Here is a 26,753-nt window from a genome sequence, read left to right as displayed (position 1 = left end):
GAGAGCCAGTGGGTCACAATGGCTTTGTTTGTGGTGACCAAATCATCTCGGGCTGGATGCCAGCCCCCTGGGGAGTTCTCCCCTGTGCTCACTTGGGCACTTTAATTATCTTTAGTAACAAATTCCCTGCAGCCCAACTCACCACAGAAAGCCACGGAGAACAAAAGGGAAAACTGACTTCGAGCAGTCTCCGCGGGAGCCCAGACGCACCACCTCAGAGCAAGCCACTCCCAGTGCACTCGCAAGAGTGGCGGCGTCGGGTTGGGTTTGCTTCTTCAGCTTTGCCTAACCCTTCCTAAGAGCAAGCACTTGCTTTCTCTAGACAGGAGACAGTCGCTGTCTGACTTACTCTAAAACTCTCTTTCACTCTTCGGCTCAGACACCCTCATGCCACAGGCAGGTTGTAAGCAAATCCAACACACAAATAGTGAAGCTGCCGAGAATTCTGTATGTCAGCATGTCCAGGATGGATAAATAGGACTTTCACTCGTCTTCACATAGACATACGTTCCTATCTAAGTGCGGTTTCGTGCTCTGGACGACGGGGCGCTGGCACCTGCCTCGCAGGAGCTCCTCTCTTCCTCTTTCCTGCAGTCAGTTGCTGGGACCCAGGGGCTGAGTGGATCCCGCAGCAACCTTCATCACAGGGATCATTCTGGGTGTGCGTGTAGCCTTTTCTCTGGCTTGCTCGCTCCTTATCTGCGTTCATTCCGTCCTCTGCATTCCTTCCTTCTTTCCTCTGTGCCCCACTCTCATTCCACTCCTCTCTCACGCGCAGTCACATACAGCAGACAGTGTATTATTTAAATACATTCCTGCGGAATTGCTATTGTATATGCCTCATTTTAACTCAAGACGATGTTTTACATGACACATCCTGTCCTGTCTTCCTTTATTCTCCACAAGCGCAGGTGCAGAGACTGCCCACGGTGCTGCCCGCCCGCCCACGGTGCTGATCTCACAGCCACACCTGGTCCCAGCAGGACTCTCCCCCTGCCCAAGTGGACACCAGGGCCCCCTCATTGGCCTCCACGGGTGACACTGCAGGGCCTGTCTCTGTGCCTGCAGACTCATGGCCCGGCCTGAGAACTCCCCTAAAATCAGGCTGCAGAGCTGCCTGCCAGGCCTGAACTGACCTTGACCACCACAGCCATTCTTACATCCTCTTTAAGTGGCCTTGCTGCTGGCATGGTCCTCAGAGGGGTATGCCCCTCACTCCAAAGCATCTTCTAAACCCCTCAGTTCCTTTTCTGTTTTCTCCTAAGAGCCTCCCATCCGGGTGCTCAGTGCCGACAGCTGGATCCCCCCTGCAAAGCTGCTCTTCCCCTTTGAAATCTGTGTCACCTGCGGGGTAAGGGGAGGCTTCGGGATTCTCTTCTTCCCCAAAATATGTGACCCAGTGATTTTAGCATCCGGACCATCCTTGTTGGGTTCGCTTATTCTCTTGGGAACAACAATGCACTTTTCTAATTCTGTCATCTCTATGTTTGCCCTGCGTTGTTTGTGAGAAGTGGAACTTTCTCCTCCCAACCTTCCCCACCCTCGCCCTGGTGCTACAGGTGATGCACCACGCGTTACGCTGCCCTTTGTAATGAGTCATCCCCTATTAATGTCCTGGTTCGTGCTGAGGCTGAAATCAGCCAGGGCTCACCCCTGGGAGGCTTCACGCTGCCTTCCCTATCACTGACAAGTGTCGAAGTTTGGGGCTTCCTTGCCTCTGGGAATAATGGACATTCCCATCCATGCCATGTCTTTCCTGCTGCAGGCCTGGGATAGGATTTCTGCAAGGGGCCCTGGCTAGTGTTGTGCCACACGGTGCACAGCATGGTTCCTGGACTTCTGGCCTCAGGATCCCTCATTCTGAAGAGCCCTGGGGAGACCCCCAGCACGCTCCACCCTAGAAGCCAAAGCAGAAACTTAAACATTATGTAGTAATTCATTTAAGATAAACAATAAGCTCCTTATAGGTTAACATAAATAACACATTTCAGAGAAAAATAATTTTTAACAGCGAACAATTTTCCTATTATTTAGCAAATGTTTAACAGAATGGGAAAGGGGCGTATGTTAATAGCTTTCTCAAATAAATATGAATGTTTTTATACAATAGCAAAACTCAACACATTAGTTTTTTAAAGGTTGGTTGCAATGTGGAATATGAAACCATGACAATAAACGTGATAGATACTGTAAGAGTTGAAGAAAGAAGAAAGAAACACAAAAAGAGCTCAATGGTCAAAGACAGGTTTATTTTGGAGAATAAACCTAAGAGGGGCTTCTGGCTGACATTTTTTGGTCAGGAGCCTTTTCTCTTACAGACTAAAGGTATTTAAGAGTTCTGGGAGGGGAGCTTATTGCAGGCTAGGAATATTTCTTCGTGGAGGAGAGTTGTATTGCAAGATTGGAATGTCTCCGGTCAGAGGGGAGGTTATCCTGGGGTTCGCATGTCTCTGGTCAGAGGTGTCATTTGTGATTTACGGTCATGCTCACAGTCATTGGGCTGATGTTTAGGGGCTGGATTTAGGCAGTTTCTAATCAAGGAGAACTTAAAATGGCGATGCTCGTCTAAGATGGTGATGTTCCTGTGCCACCGCCTCCCTGTGGCTGAATCCAGTCTGGGTCTCTACGGGGAACTGCATCACTCGCCACTGGATTTTGAATAGGGGCTTGATGATGAAGTTTGTCTGTGTGTATATCAGCTGAAAGTCAGATGCGCTCCTTTTCCTCAGGAGTGAGGGTGGAGGTTAGAATGATCTAAATGCCATGCCAAGTTACATTGAAGGACTGAGTAATGTGCAGGAATTCCTTGCAATAATGAGAGGGATTTTCAGAGGAAGAACGCAGATGCTGTTGGACCTGTGACAAATCAGACATGGAGAAAGGGATGTGAACGCGAGCACTGCCTTCGACCCCAGCCATTCCCGAAGAGGAAGAATGGTAGAGGCGGCTTGACTGGCTGGCATTTCATTTGCCTTCAATGTCCAAATACAAGGCTGGGCCCACCAGCCCCCGAGGGGCATCCAGGAGGGGCCCCAGCCCATCCCCATGGACCATGTTTGAGATAGCGGCTGGCACAGCCCCTTTCTAGAGGCCATTCTTAGCTCTGGCTGCTGCTGCCCTTCTCCATGCTCAAGTGGCCTCTGGCTGGGCCCATCTTTGGCTCCCAGGGCCGGGACTGCGGCAGGACACCCACCCTCACACAGGGACAGGATGGCCCAGTCTGGCCACACCGCATCCCAATCCACAGACACTGCGAGGCGGCCAATGGAGTCATTTTTCAAGCCACTGTGCCTGCGGCCATTGTTACGCAGAAGAAGACAACTAATTAATCCTTGTTACGAGAGAAATTTTGGGATTCAGTTTCCTCCATCCCTAGCCCTGGCCCCAACTGGGAGGGAGCAAGACATGAAAGAATGGTGGGGAGACGCCCTGCTTGGGTGGCCTGGGGCAGCACTGCCCCAGCTGCTTCCACACAGGCTCCCTGGCTTCCTGGGCGGCCTGGGGACAGCGCTAAGATCTGCAGCCTCCAAGCTGCTTCCACATGGGCTCCCCACCTTGTTGCCACTGTGAGCAATGGTACTGCTCTCCTGGGGGGCTCTCGGGTTGGCTCAGGGTTCTTGGGATGCCTGCTCCTCCGCCGGGCACTGTGGCCTTGGTTCGCTGCTCAGCCTTCAGGGTTTAGGCAGTGGACAAACACCCTAAGGAGCCTGGTGGGGAACTCACTGCACCACAATACCCTATTGAATAGGTTTTGGGGAATTTCTGACCCCTTCAAAGCTGTACCCAATAGTGGTGTGAGGCGGGTGGATGCGTGCACGCTTCTTATTCTGGAGCGGGTGGAACCCATTCCTGAGATTCTCTGAAGAGCCCCGGGATGAGGACACGTGACCTGGAGAGCACTCGGGGCAAGAGCTGCACAGAGAAGCGAAGCCCAGAACTGGCCCTGTGGGCCCTGGCATCTCCCAAACATGGCACAGTTCTGCCTGGGAAGCAAACTGGAGACCGGCTTGTGGGAGGCCTCCCTTCCCAGGCTCTGCAGACGCAGGCGGAGGCCCCAGGGTGCAGGCAGTATGGATGGGCTCAGAAATTCTGTGTTTTTTTCCTTCTAGGCACAATTGTCTTAATATTAGCAACCTGACGACAACTCTTCATGTTCCCTAGTGCTTCCTTCTCTGACTGTCTTAACTGACATGGTTTACAGAAAATAAATTACATGAACTGAGTATTTTGCACTATTGTAGAAGATAAATTGATCTAATTATTATCCAACTTCAAACACAGTGGAATAAACAGATTGTCTTATCTATGCTGATGTATTAGAGACAAGATCTATTTGCTTTTGTAGAAGATGCTGTTTTCTTTTTGGAGTCAGAATGATACGCAAAACGAATTAACCCTTAGCACCCCACCTGCTCGAATGCACCCCGTTCTCACTATTCTCAGGCTCCGGAAAATGAATGCAGAAGGTTTCACAAAGTAAAACCATGGGGGATCATCAAAGCACAAAGCAAGTCTACAGGGATTCTGTGGAACCCAGGAAAAGGTCTGCACATCACCCACCGCCCCTGCCATCGTGTATTCACGTTCAGAGCATGGAGAAGGTGGAGACGCTCCGTAATTAAAAGACACACATTGGACGTAAACAACATGAAAATTAAGAGTCTGCCAATATTGAATTTTTGTTCATATTAGCAAAGCACATGCTTTTAATTAAGAAGCATTTAAACAGAAAGTTTGTAGGCTGATGCCTCTGGGATCCCAGGTTCCATGGGGCCATGGGGGTTCTCGGTGGAAGCAGGAGTCCGGCGTGGGCGCTGCCATAGCCGCGTGGGTTCTTCCTGTGGGATGAGGGGCTCCCGGCCACTCTGATGCCTCCTGAAGCCTCCAGAGTTAAAGGAAGCAGGGGGGCTGGGCAGGACTCCCCATAGATGACCACAGGTCCCCTCAGGCTGAAAGACTGCAGAGCAGTGGCGCCTGCGGCTCCTGCTTCGAGTGTGACCTCCTGGGAGTCCCGTCTGGAGCATGCTGCGCCCTGTGCTCGGGTGATGCTGCAAAGAGTGACAGTTGCTGCCATGCGCCTGTGCTCCAGCAGCCTGTCAGGCCTGGGACACTGCACAGCCAACAGATCCAAGGGGACAGTCCCCAGAGCCAGAAACATCCCTGTTTCACCTGCTTCCAGAAGGTTCCCGCTTGTGGAAGAGAAAATTCTTAGGGACCTGGAGGGAACTGGAAGGATGGGGGCTGGGAGGGACGCCAGGGCTTCTTCCTTCCACACTGCCCACCAGAGCATCAGCTTTGCGCAGGCACTCTCCAAAGACAGATAGAAGTAGGCAGCACCCCTGAGCAGACACGTCCCCCATCAGAATGGCCCTGATCAGGAAAGTGAGGAGTGACCAGCATGGGGGTCATGGGGAGCCCAGCAGCCTGCCTGGCTGCCCCATAGAATGTCGCCATCACCAGGCGACCCTGAGGTTCCACTCCTGAGAGGAAGGGAGATAAACATCCACATAGCATCTGGGACATGGTGTTCGCAGGTGGGATAGGGAGGGAGACGGGCACCCACACAGCATCTGAGACACAGACACTCACAATGGGACAGGGAGGGAGAGGGGCACCCACACAGCATCTGGGACACGGACACTCACAGTGGGACAGGGAGGTAGACGGGGAGCACACAGCATGTGGGACACAGTGCTCATAGGCGGGACAGTCCACACGTGGGTCCTGGAAGGCACAGGGGCACGCTCGCACCACAAACAGGACGAGTGTGTGGGCCCCGCACAGCACAGCAAATGCACATGATGCCTTGAAGTATGCACCTAAAAATGACTAAAATGGAGCCGTATGTTACGTATATTTTACCATAATAAAAATTTTTTCATAGAGCCATTGCCCTCTTAAAATGTTGTACTAATTGACTGAGGCTTTTCAAACTTAGTAATACTAAGAACTGATGCCTGCTTCTATGACAGAAAAGAAAGTCAAAACAGGAAAAATCGGTTCTTGATATTATTCGCACAGTAGAGAAAAAGAGAAATTCAACTATAATCAAACTACTTAAACTAGAACATTTTAATACGCAGAAAACATTCTCAAAACAGAGAGTTTCAGATACAAGGTGATTCAAAACTTATAAAAGTATAAGAGCTTCAAACCATACAGTTTAACTTCACAGAATGTCCATTTTCAACTTTTGTAATAATTAGAAAAACGGAATCAAGTTTTATGTAGTAATTCAAGACATATATAATTGCAAATAAGTGAAAAATTTCAATTTTACCCCAATTTCTCATCCGAAGCCTCAGATGGCATCTCTCCCATCAGGAACAAACACATGAATAAATAATGTGGCAGAAACATCTTTCAAGTTCCCAGAGAACTCATTCTCAGCCCATTTCACATTTATCTTTTATGTTTTTTTTGTTGTTGTTAAAGATGAGCTCTTCTTAAAGAGATATTCCATTTCACTCACTGCTGTTCTCAGGAAGGATATGTGTGAGCCAGTAACTGAAGAAAGCTGAGATTACTCTGGCATGGTCTGGAAAGTAAAAAACAGAAAGAAAACAAAAATAAAGCAAAGACCAAAAAATTATAAGTTACGTAGACATGAGCCTCTGGGCCCAAAGTGAACTCTGAAATGATCTAATGAAATGCAGCCCCGGTATAGAGCTGATGTTGACCGTGACACGTTACACTGTTAACCACGCATTATATCACTGACATGGCAAAAGAGCGGCCCAATTCTGAGTATGTGCATTTCACTTGGGTATGAACCCCTGGGTCACTGGTCCTATTACACTTGAACTTCAAAACATCACAGTGCAATGCTACAGGCTTAAAATCAGACCTGAAAGAAAATCCCCTACAAATTGAAATGCAAAGGACATAGATGTTTATGTCAAGGGAGAACAGCTAGAACAAAGCCAGAAGCGGAACCCTCAGTAAGACACCACAGGGCTGTGCAGCGCCCAAGCCAGGAGGCCAAAAGCAGTCGTGACGTCACCACCAACCCTCGGGGCCTCATGGGTGGACACTGGCTGCCAGTGAAGACTCGCCCAAGTTTTATCACTTGTCAGGGTCCTGAATGCTGCACCTGGAATCTACTGCTCTAAAGTTTCCAACCACAGAGAGCGAAGGACAGGCCACGGAAGCCCCATCCACACTTCCCCCAGGCTGGCTCCATCCCGCCCAGGGCAAGTTGCCTGAGCTCTGAAAGCCCGAACAGTCAGGATGATAAAAATCGAATTACCACGCAGAGGGTTAGAGGAGGATGATATTCAGAAATCCCCACTTCACAGTGCGAGCGTGAGAAACACTCAAGGAGTGGAGGCTACCACTGATGAGGAGCGTGTCTAATAAAATGTCACGTATGCATGAGCTACCACTGAATAATGTGTGCATTAAAACATCACGCACGCAAGCTACCACCGATGAAGTGTGTAATAAAACGTCACATATGCATGAGAGCTACCACCGATGATGAACGTGTGCAATAAAACTTCACGTCCACGTGCGATACCACCAATGAGGAGTGTGTGTAATAAAACCTCACGTACGTGTGAGCTACCACCGATGAGAAGCGTGTGTAATAAAATCTCACGTACGCGTGAGAGCTCTGCCCCAATGCTGGCATCCCAGCTGAATGCAGCCCCAACGACTGAGGAAGTAACTGCTGCACCAGAGAGGAGGGAGAGGAGATGCAACCGTCAGGAAACTGCCACGGCTGCTTTTGAAACGTGAAGGCCTCTGTGCTCATCCTGCAGAGGTGAGAGACACAGTGACTAACTCAACTCCTAAGCTAGTTTTATGGAAAAAACCTTTAACTTCAAGACTCGTACAGGCCACATCTGCATTCAACAAATACAGTGTGTGAAAATGAAGCTTGTTTATAAAATTTTATTTCATAAAATAGTTTGACGTAGAAAACTTTAAGCGAAGGAATCCTTTCTTACAGAAAACAGGTTACATGCACGAGTTTAGTTCTATCAGTGGCTTAACACAATGTGATGTCCACAAACCTGTGATGATCTTAATATAAGAAACAAGTTATTTTAATATTGAGGGTTCTGCTAAATTTCCCACAAGTACCAAAACTCTTCTGGTGAATTTCACAAAAGCCTCAAGTGTGAGAAACAGAACAAAAATTGAAAAAATTTAAAATTTAAAATGGCTTACTTTCATGTTTCATAAAGACCTCCTATCAGTTTAATAAAATTGGCTTTTTGCGGCTTGAGATAAACCTTCTTGTGGAAATCTACGTTTGTTAAGTACTTGCTGTAAGAGGCCTGACAACCAACCACGAACAAAGAGATAAGGTTCGCGGCCCGCCCCTCCCTCACACACAGGCGCATCCTCAAGGAGCACGGCCTGCTTTGAGTGGGGCTCCTCCTCCCTCCTCCACTGTCACCCCTGGGCCCCGCTTCCGCATCAAGGTGCCAGCGGTCCCCTGCTCCCTGTGCCGTGCCACGGCATCATCACACCATGGTTACGTAACTCTGTTCGTTAACTGCTTTTCTAACATGCTGGTCGTGACCCCTCAGCAACCCTGTGGGTTTCTAAGGGCAGGAACAGCACCTGACACTGACTTTGAAACTCCCTCCACGAACTCGGCCAGAGTCTCCGTCACTCTGTGTCTCAGACGCGTCCAGGCACCGGCCCTGGCCAGCACTGCTTTGCTGCACTCAGTAGAGTGCAGGTGAATGGCTCTCAGAAAACGGCATGGATTTCTGATTTTTGGCATTTGCAGGTTTCTGTGGCCTGAATACCCTCACCACAGCTCGTGTCACTGCACACGGCACTGGGAAGACATGAGCCTGGCTGCTCCAGCACACAACAGTCTGCACGAAGAGGACGCTCAGTGAAGGCTGTGGAAAATCAGGAGTGTGGTATGGTACAAGACAGCTGGAGGACAGCAAAATTCACCACCCGCCACACGAGTAGAGGCGAAGGAAAACAGGGAGAAATGAACTCACTTCTATTTAAACTTAGGAAAATTTGGCTCTAAGAGTTGATAGCTCCCAAGTCTGGAAAATTAGACTGCACATGCATTTCTGCGTATATTACGTGAAGTATTTTTATATCAAGCAGAGATGCGGGAAGCCTGTTTCTCTATTCTCCTGCGCCATATGTGCGGTGTCATATTTTCCAACTCGTTGCTGTTTTGGTGGTGCGTCAGTCTTTTAGAGGCAAGACTTGATGAGAGTATCTTGAGCAGGACCTTGGATAAATCGTACGGTACTTACCAGGAGGCATCGAGCAACGTTCTGGGAACATTGCCAGGGCACGCTTCAGGCTCTCCGTATCTTGCAGAAGCAGCAGCGTTTTCATGTGGTGCAGGATGGACACATCTGAGGGCTGCATGGTGTGCGAGGCAAGACGCCCCAGCAGCTCGTCGGCGGCACCCGCAAGGACGGCCGAAGCTGCATCCCTGGAGACACCTACATAAAGTCAGTTTTGCTTGGAAACAGTTTTGTTTTTATTTCTATAAACTAAAGATAAGCTTTACTCTCTTAAGGAAAGCCTCAAAGCTATGCTTCCACATAGAATGAGATGTCTGGGAGATAAGAAGCTACCAGAAACAGAGTTTTGCTTGGAAACAGAGTTTTGTTTTTATTTCTATAAACTAAAGATAAGCTTTACTCTCTTAAGGAAAGCCTCAAAGCTACGCTTCCACATAGAATGAGACGTCTGGGAGATAAGAAGCTACCGGAAGACAGAATCAGAACAGAGCTCTGAAAAGTCAATGAGGAGAAGACAGCACTGCATGAACGACTGTGGAAACCTGGCCCGTCTACGTCTGTCGGTGAAATGCCTTCCCTGTCCCACACTCGACTCAACGTCACGAACAGCAGCAGGACCAACCAGACAACGACATCAGGCTCTCCATGTCCATGTCACATAGCTTAAAAAAAGAATCAGACTGTGCCTGTTTAGAAGATACCAGGGAAAATGGAAAACAAGCCCCCGACTGCCACTGCTTCCATCGAAACGGCAGCCTGTGTCCGGCTGCTGGTCCTGTTTCTCTGGCTGCTGCTCGGCAGTTTGACTGCAATGTCATAACCACTGTGGTGGTTATGGCATTAACCCTGCTTGGAGTTGGCAGGATGTCTTCAATGTCTGACTCTGTGTCCCTTAACAATTGTGTAAAACTCCCACCTGTCCTCTGTCCTCTCCACCTGGGCCTGTTTCGGGGACACTGGACTGCTTGCTGCGTGTCTGCTGGGCTCTTTCCCATGTCTTCCAGCCTCTTCTCTCCACCCTGCCTTCTAGAGACTTTCTTTGACCTGTCTTCCCAGTCACTAATTCTCTTTTATGCCAACTCTCATTTGCTGTTTACCTGGCTTTTGAGGCCTGAATTTTAGTTATGATATTTCTCAGGCCTAAAATTTCCATTTGATTATCTTAATAAATTCAAACTACCTTGAAATGCTCCAGTTTTTCCTCTTTTTTCCCCTTATCTTAAGCTCCTTGTCTGATAACATCAGTATCTCCCACTCTGACTCTCCTGTCTTTCTAATGGTTTTTGGTGCTGTGGTCCTGTCTCGTAGCACGCCTGGTAAATTGTTACTGAATGCGTAGGAAAGATTGCGGAGATCTAGGATGACAATACTTTAGAGGACGCACCCTTTGCTCTGCCAGGCAGACAGAGTAGGAGTGGATTCCCTGGACCACGCGGGGACTGAGCTGACTCCAGGACGGCCACACATTTGGGGCACAGTCATCTGCCTCTGGGCTGCCCTACTCTGATGGGCTTGAGGGTCAGGCTGATTGTCATCTGATCAGCACCTCAAGATGGCCAAGAGGCCGCTGTTATTCTGAGGCTTTCTGTGTGGCTTCTCATCTTCCATCCACAGCTTCAGAATTGGGCAAAGCCTCTAAGGGAAGCCATGTAGTGTTGGGTTCTGTTCTCCGACCTCTGCACCCACCAGCCCCGGCTCTGACCTGTGAGCCTCCTGAGCCCACCCGCCCAGCTCTAACCTCTGAGCAGTGTCTTAGCCATGTGTTCCTGATGTGCCATTTGGATATTTGTTTATTTGTTTTCAATTTGTCAATACAATCTGCCGAGAAAAACGCTAAAGAGGAAGAGGCTAGAGTACTCTTGGTGTTTAAATCACTCTATTAACAATGGTACTTCTGCATCATTGTCTAAATCAGTTACTTACGGCCCAAATTATCATATAGCTAATATTTCTCAATCTTGCTCACAAAAGCACCATCAAATGCTGTGCTTAAATCTGGATTTGCTAAACCCACCACATTAACCTGAACCTGCTGGTAATGTCATCGAAAAGACACCTGTACCCACAAAAACTAAAAAGTATAAAAACAATTAAGAGAAAAAAGCCAGGAAGAGTCCACAGGGAGCACCTCTGTTCTGGGGCAGCCAGGCATCCCTAGGTCAGCTGTCAGCAAAGTGTAGTGCAAATGCAAGCAAGCGCCATCCATGACATTACATGGATGATAAACATGACTACGTTTATCACCCATATCTTACATCCATGGATGTAAGGGGCAGCCAGGCATCCCTGGGTCAGCTGTCAGCAAAGTGTAGTACAAATGCAAGCAAGTGCCATCCATGACATTACATGGATGATAAACATGACTACGTTTGTCACCCATATCTTACATCAGTACAAACAACTGCACAAAAATGCCTGCTGAGAAGTCGTAACTGAATTCTATGTGGACGAGAAAATGAAATCTGTCCTAAAGGCACAAGCTGTGTTTCCTTCAGCTCTCGGTCAGCTTATGAAGGCGAGCTCAGCCCATCAAAACCTCCAATCTGGATTTACTTTTGTTTAGAAATACAGCCTGGATGCCAACACACTCCCAGACCTGACCTTAGAGGCATGGAGAACACGGGGCCAGCCGCCCTCGGTGTCACAGCCTGCCACAGCTGTGCCACGTCTCTGGGTATGCTGGGGCACATCGTGTGATGTGCCATCCACATCACTGGTGGAAAGCACATACATCTTCTCATCTTTGCCTTATAACTAATTATTTACCTTGAATATTTTTAACGTATGTTTTGACATTTAAGCATTATATTTATTTCTTTTAACAAACTTTTAAGTGGATGTCACTATGCAAGAGAAAACCAGTAAAAAACATACCATCATAGAAATACATTTTTTGTGTTGACTTCAAAAAATTTAGAATGCTATCTGCCTTTTCATTGGTAATTTCATCATCTTCCTGATTGGCGTCTACACCATCCTCCTCCTCGGTGTCTTGAACGTCTTCCTCCCCGGCTGGTGTCAGGGCTTCCTCGCTGGTGTCTGCACCCTCTTCCTCCCCAGCCGGTGTGGGGGCTTCCTCCCTGGTCTCTGGACCATCCTCCTCCCCAGCTGATGTTGGGGCTTCCTCGCTGTCCTCTGCACCATCCTTCTCCTCCCCAGTGTCCACACCCGCCTCCTCCCCGGTGTCTTTAACATCTTCCTCCCTGGCCAGCGTCAGGTCTTCCTCGTTGGTGTCTGCACCTCCCTCCTCACTAGCCTCTCCCACATCTGCCCCTTCACTGCTGCTCTCCTCCGGCTGATACATGAAATTGATACCAGCAGCCTTTGTTACCAAGCCGACTGCTTTCTTCCTTTTAATTTGCTGTTTCTTTTTCAGTTTCCTTTTTTTATTTTTGCTTATTGTGGGGCCATCTGTGTACTGTTGCTGAGATTTCTCCTGTGAAAGATGCTGCTGTTTCTCTAATTCTACTTGTTCTACAAGAACATTATTGGGATTTTTAAAATTTTTTCTTGATTTATGCTTCCTAATTCTTCTTCTCTTTGGTTGGTCATGAGGATCTGGATCTGTTAAAAAAAATTCAAATTTTACAACAATTTTCAGTACAACAAAACCATAAGAAACGTATTAAACTAAATATATTTTCCATCAGGATCTTGCAGTTTTAGTAGAAAAAGAGTTTACACTATTTACTTCGGTGATTCTCAACTTTACCTCACAGTAATTACACCATCAAAGTTCCTAGGACTAACAATAATATAAATTAGCAGCCTACTGTTTTTTCCATAAAAGGCTCATTTAGATGTATACACACTCACAGATGCCACAATCATAATATATGGTGTTTTGAAGGATGGACAAGTTACTGCTTTTCTTTTTTTTTCCCTGAAACAGAATCTCACTCTGTCTCCCAGGCTGGAGTACAGTGGCACGAGCTAGGCTCCCTGCAAACTCTGCCTCCCAGGTTCAAGCGATTTGCATGCCTCAGACTCCCGAGAAGCTGGGACTACAGGCATGCGCCACCATGCGTGGCTAATTTTTGTATTTTCAGTAGAGACGGGGTTTCACCATGTTGATTAAGCTGGTTTTGAACTCCCAACCTCAAGTGATCCACCCGCCTCAGCCTCCCAAAGTGCTGGGATTACAGGCGTGAGCCACTGTGCCTGGTCTTTTTAACAGTTTAGTCCCTTCTAAAGTTACTTGTGCATGAGAATAAAAATTAAGTAATGATGCCTTGCCCATCTGAGTTAGCAACAGGTTGCGTTTTGACACGAAGGCTCAGCTGGACTCTATGTTGGCAGAAGTTGGTTTACAGACAGCATAGGTTGGTGGTGTGCTGGTAAAGGGCTAACAACCAGCTCTCTGAAAAGCCCGGAGTCATCCCCTCTGCTAATTTCCCTGGTGTAAATACTTCTACCACAGTCAATTTCAAACTACCCCCGTGGTGCTGCTGAAGAGAAGAAGAGGTTCAGTCAATTCTCATGGGCTGAAACAGGCAGCTGGGAAGAGGGTGGGCAGGACGCACTGTGGATAAACCAAGGAAGGTCCCAACCCCTCAGTGAGGACAGGCGCAGTGCACGCGCTACTGTTCCTCGACAGGAAGGTCTCGGAAGAGTAACTGGCACCAGGCAGGGGGAAGAGAGGAAGCAAATAGCACACGAGGACACGTGCAGACAGAACAGACAGCACACGGCACAAACGCGCCCTGCCCCACACCCAAGCCGCGCCCAGATACTGATGGGTCAAGTCTACACCACAGGCATCTATGTCGTAGCCAGCACATGGCTCCCAGGCCCTGCCCGAGCAGATCTGGAACTACAGAGCTTGCTGCTGCATCACACCAAGGGCCAGGGTTCAGACAGTTCTCATTTTTAGGAAGTGCCTGTCTAACTTTTCGGAGCTGTGTACCCCATCACAGACTGTGAGGAATCGAGATTGAACAACATGAGTGTCAACGCAGGTTTTCCACTCAGGCGCTCCACTTCACTTCTGAAATTAGATAGAATTCTTCAGGTCATCTTCCACGCTGCAGCTCTTCAAAGCGGCTTCCTACTCCCCTGTCTCCTCAACAGCCTCAAGCACACTGCCCAGGGCCCGTGAGTGCTGGACGGGAACCCTGCAGAAGGCAAGCTCCGGGCTCTTTCCCACCGCCAGCTGTGATGCAGTCCCAGCTCTGGGCTCTTCTCCAGCTGCGGACACTGCGAGCTGTGATGCAGTCTCACCCCATGACTCAATTAAGTAGTTGCATCGGTTTCCCTCACCCCGAAAATACAGGAAGTGTTTACCAAGCACCAGCCTCCCCTCTTCATCTGATGTGGACACCCGGCCCCCATTCTGCTCACTGTCACATTGAACACGGCTGTGTAACTGTAAGACGATGTCGCCACTTTGTGGAAGAGGGTTCCCACCCCGTCTTGATGTGCTTGGCATCCGCTCTGCACAGCCTCTGCCGCCACAGCGCGACACAGGCTGAAGCAGCTCCGTGCACAGCCGCCATATGAAAGCCGCCCAGCCTGAGTCTCCTCAACACCTTCACGTCGCTCCTCAACAACCAGTGGGTCTTTGAATAATTTCATCTGCGAGTATTTGTTGCCACTGGGGTCCACTGTGCGGGTCTGACCAACCAGCCTGGTCCAGACTCTGAACAGCAGTCCCTATATCCGCCCTGAAAACACTGATGTTCAAAACCAACCACGGCTAGGTAATCCATTTTAATTTCCCAGGTTCAGTTAAAAAAAGGTGAAATTAAGCTTCTCCTCATAGATGTCTACTAAAAAATACGCTTGCCTTCATTAATTCGCAGATAAGTAACACACAGAGTACCTCACCATCCACAGGAAGCCCCTCTGGGACGCCACGAGTCACACAGCGACCCTCATCACCAGCAAGAACATTGAGTGTGAGTGGGTGCTCCTCATGCTCCAGGCCTTCCACTGCCTCAGCTCTCCCAGTGCCCCAGCTCTCCCAGTGCCTCAGCTCTCCCAGTGTCCCAGCTGTCCCAGTGCCAGCTCTCCCAGTGCCCCAGCTCTCCCTGTGCCAGCTCTCCCAGTGCCTCAGCTCTCAGTGCCAGCTCTCCCAGTGCCTCAGCTCTCCCAGAGCCCCAGCTCTCCCAGTGCCAGCTCTCCCTGTGCCCCAGCTCTCCCCGTGCCCCAGCTCTCCCCGTGCCCCAGCTCTCCCAGTGCCCCAGCTCTACCCGTGCCCCAGCTCTCCTGGTGCCCCAGCTCTCCCGGTGCCCCAGCTCTCCCAGTGCCTCAACTCTTCCAGTGCCAGCTCTCCCAGTGCCAGCTCTCCCAGTGCCAACTCTCCCAGTGCCCCAGCTCTCCCAGTGCCAGCTCTTCCAGTGCCCCAGCTCTCCCAGTGCCAGTTCTCCCAGTGCCCCAGCTCTCCCAGTGCCCCAGCTCTCCCCGTGCCACCTCTCCCCATGCCCCAGCTCTCCCAGTGCCCCAGCTCTCCCAGTGCCAGCTCTCAGTGCCCCAGCTCTCCCCGTGCCCCAGCTTCCCCGTGCCCCAGCTCTCCCAGTGCCAGCTCTCTCAGTGCCCCAGCTCTCCCAGTGCCCCAGCTCTCCCAGTGCCCCAGCTTTCCCAGTGCCTCAGCTCTTCCAGCGCCAGCTCTCCCAGTGCCCCAGCTCTCCCAGTGCCCCAGCTCTCCCAGTGCCAGCTCTTCCAGTGCCCCAGCTCTCCCAGTGCCAGCTCTCCCAGTGCCTTAGCTCTCCCAGTGCCCCAGCTCTCCCTGTGCCCCAGCTCTCCCAGTGCCCCAGCTCTCCCAGTGCCAGCTCTCAGTGCCCCAGCTCTCCCCATGCCCCCAGTGCCAGCTCTCTCAGTGCCCCAGCTCTCCCAGTGCCCCAGCTTTCCCAGTGCCTCAGCTCTTCCAGTGCCAGCTCTCCCAGTGCCCCAGCTCTCCCAGTGCCCCAGCTCTCCCAGTGCCAGCTCTCCCAGTGCCCCAGCTCTCACAGTCAGCAGCTCATCGCCAGCGTCGTATCCAGGGTCTGCTTCCCCTCCTAAGACTACAATATAAACAAATAGTTGCCCTGTTGAGATCGATCATGCTATTGACCTATTTTTATAAGACTATAAAACAGTAATTTTAAAAGGTGAAGGAGGCAAAAAGGCCATAAAATGGTAAGTTTATCATATTTTTTCCACATAAATGTATGTGCGCATGCTTTTGAAAAGGAAAACTTAATATACATTAAAAAAAGAGACTGCACATCCATTTCTCAGGATGCTTCCTGCGGTTGCTCCTTGGGTGCTCTAAGTAAAGGCTGCCTTTTTCCCCCACTGTATTTTTCTGATTTTCAAGTCTAGTTTAAGAAGAGAAGAGAGGAAGCTTGAAAAACCAGCATAGGGAACACTGAAGTGCCGACATGTCTTGTTGATGTTAAAAGGTAATAAAAGGATGCTGGACACAACGCCATGCAAATCAGTTAGATAATCTGTTAGACACAGATTCCTGAGAAAAGCACGATTTATCCAACGGACACACAAAGATACAGAAAATCACAATACTCCTGTATCTGTTTTAAAAAATGAGTCTAGTTAAAAATAATCCCATGAAAGAACTTAAGACTTAGATAGGTTCACCATGACTTTTATTAAACATTTAAAGAAAAAGCCTGGAGAGGCCAAAATGGGCAGATTGCCTGAGGTCAGGAGTTCAAGACCAGCTTGGCAACATGGTGAAAGCCCATCTCTACTAAAAATATTTTAAAAATTGGCCAGGTATGGTGGTGTGTGCTTGTAATCCCAGCTACTTGGGAGGCTGAGGCAGGAGAATTGCTTGAACCCAGGAGGTGGAGGTTGCTGTGAGCCAAGATCACACCACTGCACTCCAGCCTGGGCAACAGAGCGAGACTCCATCTCAAAAGAAAAGAAAAAACCAACACATGTCTTAAATACCCTTTCCCAGAGAGTAGAAAAGACAATGACCCTTGACGATTCTGACATCCATCGCAGCTCTGGGCCCTCATGTCTCCGATACGCCTCACAGCTCTGGCCTCTTATGGTTCTGGCCTCACAGCTTCAGCTCCGACCCCTCACAACTTTCACCCCTCACACTCCCACTGCTCATAGCAAGTGACCCCTCAAAGCTCCAGGCCCTCCCAGCTCCAGCCACTCCCAGCAGTGACCCCTCCCAGCTCCCACCCCTCCCAACTCCCATCCCTCACAGCGAGTGACCCCTCCCACCTCCCACACTTCCCAGCTCCAGCCCCTCCCAGAAGTGACCCTTCACAGCTTTGATCCCTCACAGCTACAACCCCTCACAGCGAGTGACCCCTCACAGCTCCCACCCCTCACAGATACCAGCTCTCACGGCAAGTGACCCCTCACAGCTACCACCCCTCACAGCTCCCACCCCTCACAGCTACCAGCTCTCACGGCAAGTGACCCCTCACAGCTACCACTCCTCACAGCTAAAAGTCCTCACAGCTCCCATACCTCAGAGCAAGTGACCCCCTCCCAGCCCTGACCCATCACAGTTCCAGCCCCTCCCAGCTCGGTGAAGCCCCCAGCGTCTTCACTCCCCTGACAAGTGCATTGCAAAGGGACTGCCACGGGACCATCTCTCCCACAGACATTGCTACGAATATTCCATACGAAATATTCACGAGAATCCAGTCACGTAAAGCGTATGACAAAATCTCAAATCAAACTGCACTCAAAAGAAGACATCTAAATTGGATACAAGATACCTACAAGAACTCACAGCCAAGGTCACACGTGATGGTGAAATCTTTTCTCAAACAGGTCCTGTGACGTCACTGTGGTCACCTCCTCCCTGGGGCTCTGGGCAGGGCAAGAGGGAGACAGTGTGCAAGAACTGGAACAGAAGAAATAAAGCTGCCATCCCTGAAAATACAGACAATCCAAGAGAATCCCCAGATGTCACCCCATCAACAGGCGAATGTGTTACGAATGCAGTGGTCACCACCCAGGAGAAAGAGGACTGAGCCACCAACACACACAGCGTGAAGTGCAAAGTCCTGAAGGTACGTGAGAGCGCCCAGACCACACCACCCCCAGCTGCACACACGACCTGGCCCCACTCCTGTGAGACTTCCTGGATGGGGCAGAGGGGAGGATGGGTCCTCCCGGGGCATGAGGAGATGGACACATTCATTATTTCAACTGCGGCAATGGTCCCAGGGTCCGGCTTACATGGAGACTCACGAAACTGCACACTGTGAACATCAGCGAGTCCTCCCAAAGCCATTAAAAACGTCACATCCCATCATATCCTGTTTTGCACTTGTTGAGTTTCGGTTCATTCAGAGAGACCTGGTTTTTTTGGTAACAATGTTTTTCATTACGTTGTTAAGTTTCCTACCAAGCCAGAAACCATTTCTTAAGCAGAAACTACACTTACATCTGGGAGGGAAGATGGCCAGCTGAGAATCTGCCCGGCTGAGCCTTCATCAAGCTCCGGAACCTTCTCCGAGGCCCATCGAGCCAGGATGGATGTGTCTGGCAGCTCTGCACACCCTTCCTCCCCTGCTGTTGACTGGGGGCGTGAGAGCACCTCCAGGTCACGCCAGTCCTCACCTCCAGAGCTCGCAGCTGCCCAGACTGAGGAGGCCGAGTCCACAGTGGCAACAGCCAGATCTCAAAGTTTCTCATACTTCTAGATAACGAAGCACTACACAAAATACCTTACATGTAATTTAGGTTGTAGAGACAGCATCCTCTGACTTACTTAAAACACCTGCCTGCACTTGTGGTGAGACACACCAGCGGGGGTCACATGAATTTGGCAACTGAGAAAAAAGGATGTTTATGAATGACGTTCACATATGAGATAGAGAAGAGTTTCCTTGCAGACTGGAGTCTAATACAAAGAATGCAAGAGCCATTGGAACTTGGAGGAAGAAAGCGCAAAGCAATGCTCTCCACTTAACTTAGACAGAGGGCCCTCCACAGATGCTGCCACCAGCGGCCTCAGAAGCCGGCCATTTTGCAACTGCCGAGCTTTGGTTCATTCAGACAGACTTGTTTCTCTGTAGTGATGTTTTTCACTATGCTGTTAGGATTCCAAGCCAGAAACCACTTCTTAAGCAGAAACCGCACTTACATGTGGGTGAAAAGATGGCCAGCTGAGACTCTGCCCGGCTGCAGAACTTCCTCTGAGGCCCACCTGTGCACCTCTGTGCACTTCTCCAAGGCCCCCTGCTTGCTCGCGTTAGCAAGGACTACACCCTTGACACCTGACCGGGTTCCTCACCCACCGTCGGTGACGTCTGATGGCCCTGTCTGCCTTCACCCGGAATCCTGGTGGGTTGGTTCAGTCAGAATCTCCTTGCCTTCGATGTCTCCTCTCAGAAGTTTTCTGTCTGCACCCCACTCCCACTCCTCGGCTGTGCATTCCCACTTTCCCTTATCGTATTTGGTCTTGGGCGCAGTTTCTGTCCCCCAGTGCAAAACGCCGCTGTGGCGGTCCCCGCGCTACGGCGATGTGCTAACGAGGTCTTCCTTACCGCGCTGGGACAGGCGTCTTGACCATGACACAATTACAGTCGCATTCTCCCAGCTTCGCAAAGTCTCATCAGAGGAGTTTCACCAGCATTCCGTTCTCAGATTTAGTGAGGAACACAGGACTCTAAGGAATATGACCCAAAACAAGGCAGCTGGCTCAGCAGGCCAAGGGTAGGACAGCTGAAGCTTCATCCAAACAGCTCTGACACCCTGAGCATGTTTTCTATGCTCTAAGTCCCAGTCACTCCGACATGGGACTCCTTTTACTCTGACGAATTGTGACCTCTCCGCTCATGCCACAGCCTTCATATGACTTCTCAGAACCAGCTCCACAGATCCAGAATGTTCATGCCTCCCAGGGTGTCACAGCCCCACTGTCTACGGCCTTTACACCCAGCAGCTGAAAGTGATATGAGGGAACCAGAGGCCTGGCTATTTATAATCTGAGCGGCACTTCAAAAAGCTGCCATCCCCAAACATACCTTTCAGACACGGTAACTTTAAAAAGAGTCACAATGTGTCAAAACTCTCTCCACTACTATCTGGCACCTACATTCTGATGAACTGCTGGAGCAGAAACAGTTAGATACCAAAAATAACCACAGTCTTCAGATTATTCTAATTCGCACAGCTGCACCTTCTGACATGAAAGTAGGCCAGGCATTTTAAAGGGAATGTGAATTTTATTCTAGATTCAAAGCTAGGCTACAAATTGCATCTGATAACTACCTTCAGGTTCCCAATGTCCCTGAGGTGCTAAATAGAAAGTGGTAAACTCCTTATGAAGCTGATCTAAACCATATCCGTGGAAGCAGATCTTTAAAATGTAGTAACATGAAAGGCTTCCAATTGCTGAGTCTGTTGTTTGCTAAAATCCAGGACAGTATTTTGTAGTAACACACACAGATTACACTCATTCAGCTAAGGAAACACTGAGGTCTCTCAGACGTGGACACGGGGGCCTGCTGAGAAGCATGTCCAGCTGCGGAGTGCCCCAGGTCGGGTGGCTTGAGACCCCTGGCGGCTCAGGGCTGGATGAGCGGTGTCCGTCACTGAGGTGGGCTGTGGCAGTTGCATTCCACATCGAAGATCTGCCAGAGAGAGAGGAATTCGCATTTGGTTTGTCCTTTGAGAATAAAGCTCAGACCCAGTGTCCAGAGTTTCAGGGAATGGAGGTGGGTCTCGCAGCTGTGGGGACAGAGACCTCTCTCCAGGGCCTCGGCCACCAAGGGCTGCCTGTGAGATGGGGAGCACCCCTCCAGGGTGAGCCAAGACGGTCAGCAGGTGCCCGAACGCCCTCTGAGTAAAGAGGACTTGAAGAGTTCCCAGTAACTTTTAAAAAATGGAGTCTCACTCTCCTCTCTTAATGAATCTGAATCTGAAGCAGTAATTTCCAAAGACAGCAAGGGAGGGGCAGCCTCACAGCTGGAAATGCGGCTGCCTCCCCCCTGCCCCCTCTGCCTGGCTCCATGCCAGCCCCAGGACATAATTTAGCTTTTGAGTCTATAAAGAACATATGGGACCTCAATGTCACCAAAAACTGAGTTGGGCTAAAACACAACAACCTAGATACTAAAGTTTTTGTGATTTTGAATTTGGATGCCTGGCAGTGATAAGGAACCACCAATGGCTAGACTGATTTTGCTCTTGAAAGAGATGTGATCCGCTGCTGAGCTAAGTATCTGCCTTAGGAATGCTTATTAAATATGTGGTCAAATATACACTATTTCACAATCTTCAACACGATTAGTTCCTGCATTCTTCTCTGAGACAGATTTGATACCAAAATAATCTCCAAATATTCTAGGTTAGTTTTGAATAGGCTTGTATTATATGTACTCAAGAAAATGTTATTACATTTCGTGTTTACATGTTTGAACCTTAAAAACTGACTAACAGGTGCTCAGTGGAAGAGTGAGTAGTGTCTCACCCATAAAACACTTTGACAGATACTTTTTTTTTTTTTTTTTTGAGACGGAGTTTCGCTCTTGTTACCCAGGCTGGAGTGCAATGGCGCGATCTCGGCTCACCACAACCTCCGCCTCCTGGGTTCAGGCAATTCTCCTGCCTCAGCCTCCTGAGTAGCTGGGATTACAGGCATGCGCCACCATGCCCAGCTAATTCTTTGTATTTTTAGTAGAGACGGGGTTTCACCATGTTGACCAAGATGGTCTCGATCTCTTGACCTCGTGATCCACCCGCCTTGGCCTCCCAAAGTGCTGGGATTACAGGCGTGAGCCCATGCCTGGCCCTGACAGATACTTTTAAAAACAACTCACATTCAGTCATCAATTTTCTATAACTTTCCATAAAATGGCCAACAAAATGATAAAAATTTTATAAGCAATAAAAGGCTTAAAATAGGGCAATAAAGTGTTAAATTCCCCTAAATAAAACTGTCAAAACCACAAGGCAAGTCATTAAATTTAAATTAGATGAAGGGAAATTTTTTAAAGAATAGGAAAGTTAAGAAAGTAAAACAGTACCAAGGAAAAAAGGCATTGAATTATTCAATAAATATAAAGCTATAGTAAATAGAAAATTTTAATAGAGTAAATGCTAAAAAAATGTTAAAATGAGATTAAATTTGTGGGAGGCTCTGAAACTATGAAGTATTTTGTAAATATTTTTCATTGACTTGGACTCGTGGTTTTTTGAGTTGAAAACTTAAATGCTCATTCACTTCGGGGGTTTTCAGTGGTAGCACAGAGAACAGGGAGGCTCAGAAGCCTGCAGCTTAATTCCAACTTCTGTCAAGACATCTGTTTTCCTCCCTGGGATATTTTAGCATCTTCTTCTGACGGCTGGTGCCTGACATTTCAAGGATCTTTCTTCATTGTCATGGTAGGGACTACATTCATCTTTCTATTCCTGAGAGTCTTCAGCTTTGGGCAATTCATGTATTATTTCTTCAATAATTGGCTGGGCACAGTGGCTCATGCCTGTAATCCCACCCAGCACTTTGGGAGGCCGAGGCAAGCAGATTACTCGAGCCCAGGGGTTTGAGACCAGCCTGGCCAACATGGTGAAACCCCATCTCTACTAAAAATACAAAAAAAAAATTAACTGGGTGTAGTAGCATGCACCTGTAGTCCCAGCTTCTCAGGAGGCTGAGGCAGTAGGATGGTTTAAACCCAGGAGGCGAAGGCTGCAGTGAGATTGTGCCATTGCACTCCAGCCTGGGTGACAGAGCGAGACTCCATCTCAAAATCATCATCATCATCATCATCATCATCATCATCTTTTTTCCTCATTCTTTAACTTCTATGAGTTGAATAAATATTAATATCTAGTAAAATATTCATAAATCACTCTATTTTTTGTAACACATTCACTTAAAGCTAAAGTGGTGCAAAGGTTTACCAAGATCTAGATATTTCTCTAATCCAAACTGCTTAGGAGTATGTGCCAACCATAGCTTGGAAATCAAGTAACTATATTTTAAGAAAATAAACAGCAATCAGAACAAATGCATTCTCTTCTTTCTTCCTAGGCAAGCTAAAAAAACCTTATAGATCTTACTGGTTAGTTATTGGAAAGTTAATGCCTGCACCACTGTCTTTAATCAAACAAACAGCAATGCCATGATCGTTGCCTCATTACGTCTGGGAAGAATCCAGGAGATGGCAAAGACACGAAAGCATGGCCATACGCAGAGCTGGCGTTTTAGAAACCATCACCGCCTCTTCCCATGGCCCAGAACGCATGGGACCTCCATGCAAAAGCTGTCATCTCACTGTGGGTAGGTAAAGGCAGCCAAGCAACCGATCTCTGGAAGACTGCGCGCGCGAGAGAGAGACAGAGACACAGAGACAGAGACACACAGAGAGACAGAGACAGGCAGAGACAGACAGAGATGAGAGAGACAGAGAGACACAGACAGAGACAGGCAGAGAAAGAGCGCGCGACAGCCTTCGCCAGCGCACAGCCAACAGCAGACGCCCCTCCCCTGGGACCAGGCTTGGGCACAGCTGACTGTGTTAAGCCTCAGTGCAATAAATCAGCAGGACAGGAAGGAACCGCCTGGCTGTGGCTTTGTCAGGCCCCTGAGGCGGTGTCAGGCAGGAACCTGGGCTGGGGCGGACCCACCACGCGCTCGGGAAGGGCTGAGAAGCCAGCCTAGGCCTCCTTCAGCGACGGCGAGCAGAGCGCGCCACGGGGACGTCGGACACCCCAAAACGGGCCGGTCCTGTCCCAGCAGGTAGAGAGGGGAAGCGGGTCCCTCAGCTGGATCCGCATCCACCTGCGCTCCCCGCGCGCTCCGTTTCCCGGGCCCCGGGAACCGTCCTCACAGCATCAGATTCCGAGGCTGCATCTGGCGCAGGGTCCGTCCGCATCGGTGCCGCCGCCTCCTTGTGGCTGTGTTTAGACACCGTCACTCCATGGCGCTCAGCGAGCGCTGACCTGAGGCTCAATCCCAGCCGCGCCGGGCGGGGGCCGCTCCCGCGCGCACAGGCGTTGCCAACAACCCCGCGTGACGGGCACAGCAGACACGCACGTGCAGGTCGGACTCATCCTCTGGCGGGGAATGGAGGGCGCGAAGGGACGGCGACGGCGGCGCAGGGAGCTCCCTGGCGGCCCAGGCGAGGCGGGATGCGGCACACATGGACCAGGAGCTGAAGTCGCGGAACCCGGGCCGGTGATCCCCGCGCCCGGCCCGCCTGAGCCGAGGCCGGAGCAGGTGGGCCTCGAGGGGCGGCCATGGAGGAATCGGGGGAGAAGCGCGGAGCGACACCCCCAGCGTCCCCCCACAGAACGGAGCGCGCGGAACCAGCGCAGGCTTCGGAAGCTCCTGCCCATACGAGACCCAGGTCTTCCAAGCGGGTCGGAGGCTGAGCGCACCGGCAGCGAGGCGACGCCCAGGGACCCGTGTGAGCCCCGCAGCCCCAACGCCCCTCCCCCGCCCCGTTCCATGCCCCGCCCTCACTCGACGCCATGCCCTGCCCCACGCCGGTCCCGCCCACATCCGACGCCCCGCCCACCCCACCTCGGCCCCGCCCCCCGTCCCCTCAGCCGGCGCTTCCCTCGGGTTTGCTTCGCTCTGCGCCCATTCTGTAGGCCGGGCTCACCCACAGGAGCCTCCCCAGCTAGGATCAGCTCCTACAACGCCAGGGCCCTCCCGGGCTCTTCCCATTCCTAGGGCCCAAGCACACTGCCCAACACCATCGTTTGAAAAGCATCTAATACAGTGAATTACTTGATAAACCCTGATTACTGTGTACTTCCAAAAAGGAAAAGATTTGGCTCAGAAAGCAAGCCCTGTTTTAAGAACCTAATCTAAGAAGAACGAGTGAAGCAGCTGAGAAGTGAGGAAAGGTAACTACCAGAAACGGTGGTCAAAGGAAACAACTGCTACTGAATAAAAACAATGAAAAGCTGAAATCTGAGCTTCCTGGCAGCCCCAGCAAAAAGGGTATCAATGAGGAGTCCCTCTCTTATCCAACAAGAAGTACACCAGTTCATAAGAACAATATATTTTTCTAGCACTGAACTCTAAAGGGAATACTTTTGACTTGGATTTTTACATAACTGCTAGTGACTGTGCAGTGAATGAGGAACAAGATTTTAAATGATAGTTTTACAAAAACAAGGAAAAAATGCCAACCCTCTCCAGGTCTTTTGATTCATCTGCAATAAAAGATGAATATAAAAAGTGAAACTCTAAGATGATGTCCTCCCGGAAAGGTACACTCATATAAACTAGGTGTACAGCTCACTTATCATTTTTTTTTTTTTTTTGAGACAGAGTCTCACTCTGTTGCCCAGGCTGGAGTGCAGTGGTGTGATCTTGGCTCACTGCAGCCTCCGTCACCCCAGTTCAAGCGATTCTTGTTCCTCAGCCTCTCAAGTAGCTACCACCCTGGCTAATTTTCATATTTTTAGTAGAGATGGGGTTTTGCCATGTTGAGCAGACTATTCTCAAACTCCTGACCTCAGGTGATCTGCCTGCCTAGGCCTCCCAAAGTGTTGGAATTACAGGCGTGAGCCACCGTGCCTGGCCTCACCTATGATCTTGATTTGATGTAAGAAAAGCATTTCTGAAACCTAATGGACTGATAAATTCCTGTGTTCCCTGAGTGAGACTCTCAGATGCCAGCGGTGCTCCCACACTCCTCGTATCCTTCTGGAGGTGTGTGGCAGGAGCGAGAAGGTGCACCACCATGCAGGTTGCCAGCCAGGGTGTGCCACTGGAAAACCCAGGGAAGAGAGGCATGCTGGGGGCACTGCAGACATTTTCCTCTAAAAATTACATGGCTGTGCTTGCTTCCTGCACAGTGGCATAGGGACAGGCTCTCGTGCTGTGGGGAAGGCACGGAGTCTCCTGTGCATTCACTGTCCCCACAGTGGTCAGCTGGGCCCACAGTCCTGTAATGCGGTCCATGCAGGAGACGACGGACATAAAGGATATTTTGAGGACAACATGACTTATCACAGCAGCCCAGAGGGATCTTCACATCACTGTAACAGACTCTGTAACTTCATGGAGGGCAGTGTCCCTACAACGCGCCAGGACCGTGAGCAGAAGAGTGTCCTGCCAGATAAGTGAGTTTGCCTATTAAATGCGTCTGGGTAGCATTTTCCATGGAGAATCTGCCAAAAGGGACAGCTTGCTTCTGGCATAATCTATAGTGGCTTGTTCTGTCACTAACAGGCCACAGGTTTCCTAGCTTCTGGAGAGCAAGACGCAGCCCCACGTCAACAAGATGAGGAGTCCATGCATGTTTTTGTCTACAGCCAAGACCCATCAACCCAGGTGGGAGAGGTCCCAGAACCACAGCCGACACTACGTCATTCAAGACTTCACACAGCCCACAAGCTGTGAGGCCCAAAAGCACCCAGAGTCTGTGCCTGTTGCATTCAGAGACTACCCAAAGAACAAAGACAAGACAGCCTAAGGTGCTGGTGCTGAGGTCTCTGTCCTGGCTTCTGGGCACAGCCTGCCTGTCTTCAGGACAAATACACACAGGCCCTAACTGATAGGGTTACGAGCACTAAGTCTCCATTTCTCACAAGGCAGTGGCAGGAACCCAGGACAAGACAAAGGACAGG

At 49.8% G+C, this 26,753-nt stretch overlaps 1 protein-coding gene and 1 pseudogene across 1 annotated transcript in view; both read right to left on the bottom strand.

Moving 5' to 3' along the window:
- Positions 1-2,058: 2,058 nt before the first annotated feature.
- On the bottom strand, positions 2,059-6,312 carry LOC135271797 (uncharacterized; annotated as a pseudogene).
- The window catches only part of ERICH1 (glutamate rich 1), a 55,346-nt gene continuing 34,650 nt past the window's right edge, over positions 6,058-26,753 (bottom strand). The window contains exons 4-6 of the mRNA XM_012458688.3: positions 12,114-12,803; positions 9,243-9,437; positions 6,058-6,538 (exon numbers count right to left, since the gene is read on the bottom strand). Coding sequence (XP_012314111.2) covers positions 6,465-6,538; positions 9,243-9,437; positions 12,114-12,803 — 959 coding nt within the window. The 3' untranslated portion in view covers positions 6,058-6,464. The remainder of the gene's footprint in view (positions 6,539-9,242; positions 9,438-12,113; positions 12,804-26,753) is intronic.

The sequence above is a fragment of the Aotus nancymaae genome, unplaced genomic scaffold, assembly GCF_030222135.1.
Source record: "Aotus nancymaae isolate 86718 unplaced genomic scaffold, 86718_ANA_hifiasm-v0.15.2.pri h1tg000090l, whole genome shotgun sequence".
Taxonomy (NCBI): domain Eukaryota; kingdom Metazoa; phylum Chordata; class Mammalia; order Primates; family Aotidae; genus Aotus; species Aotus nancymaae.
The sequence above is the reverse complement of the archived record's forward strand: the minus strand, read 5'-3'. Positions and strand labels throughout refer to the sequence as shown.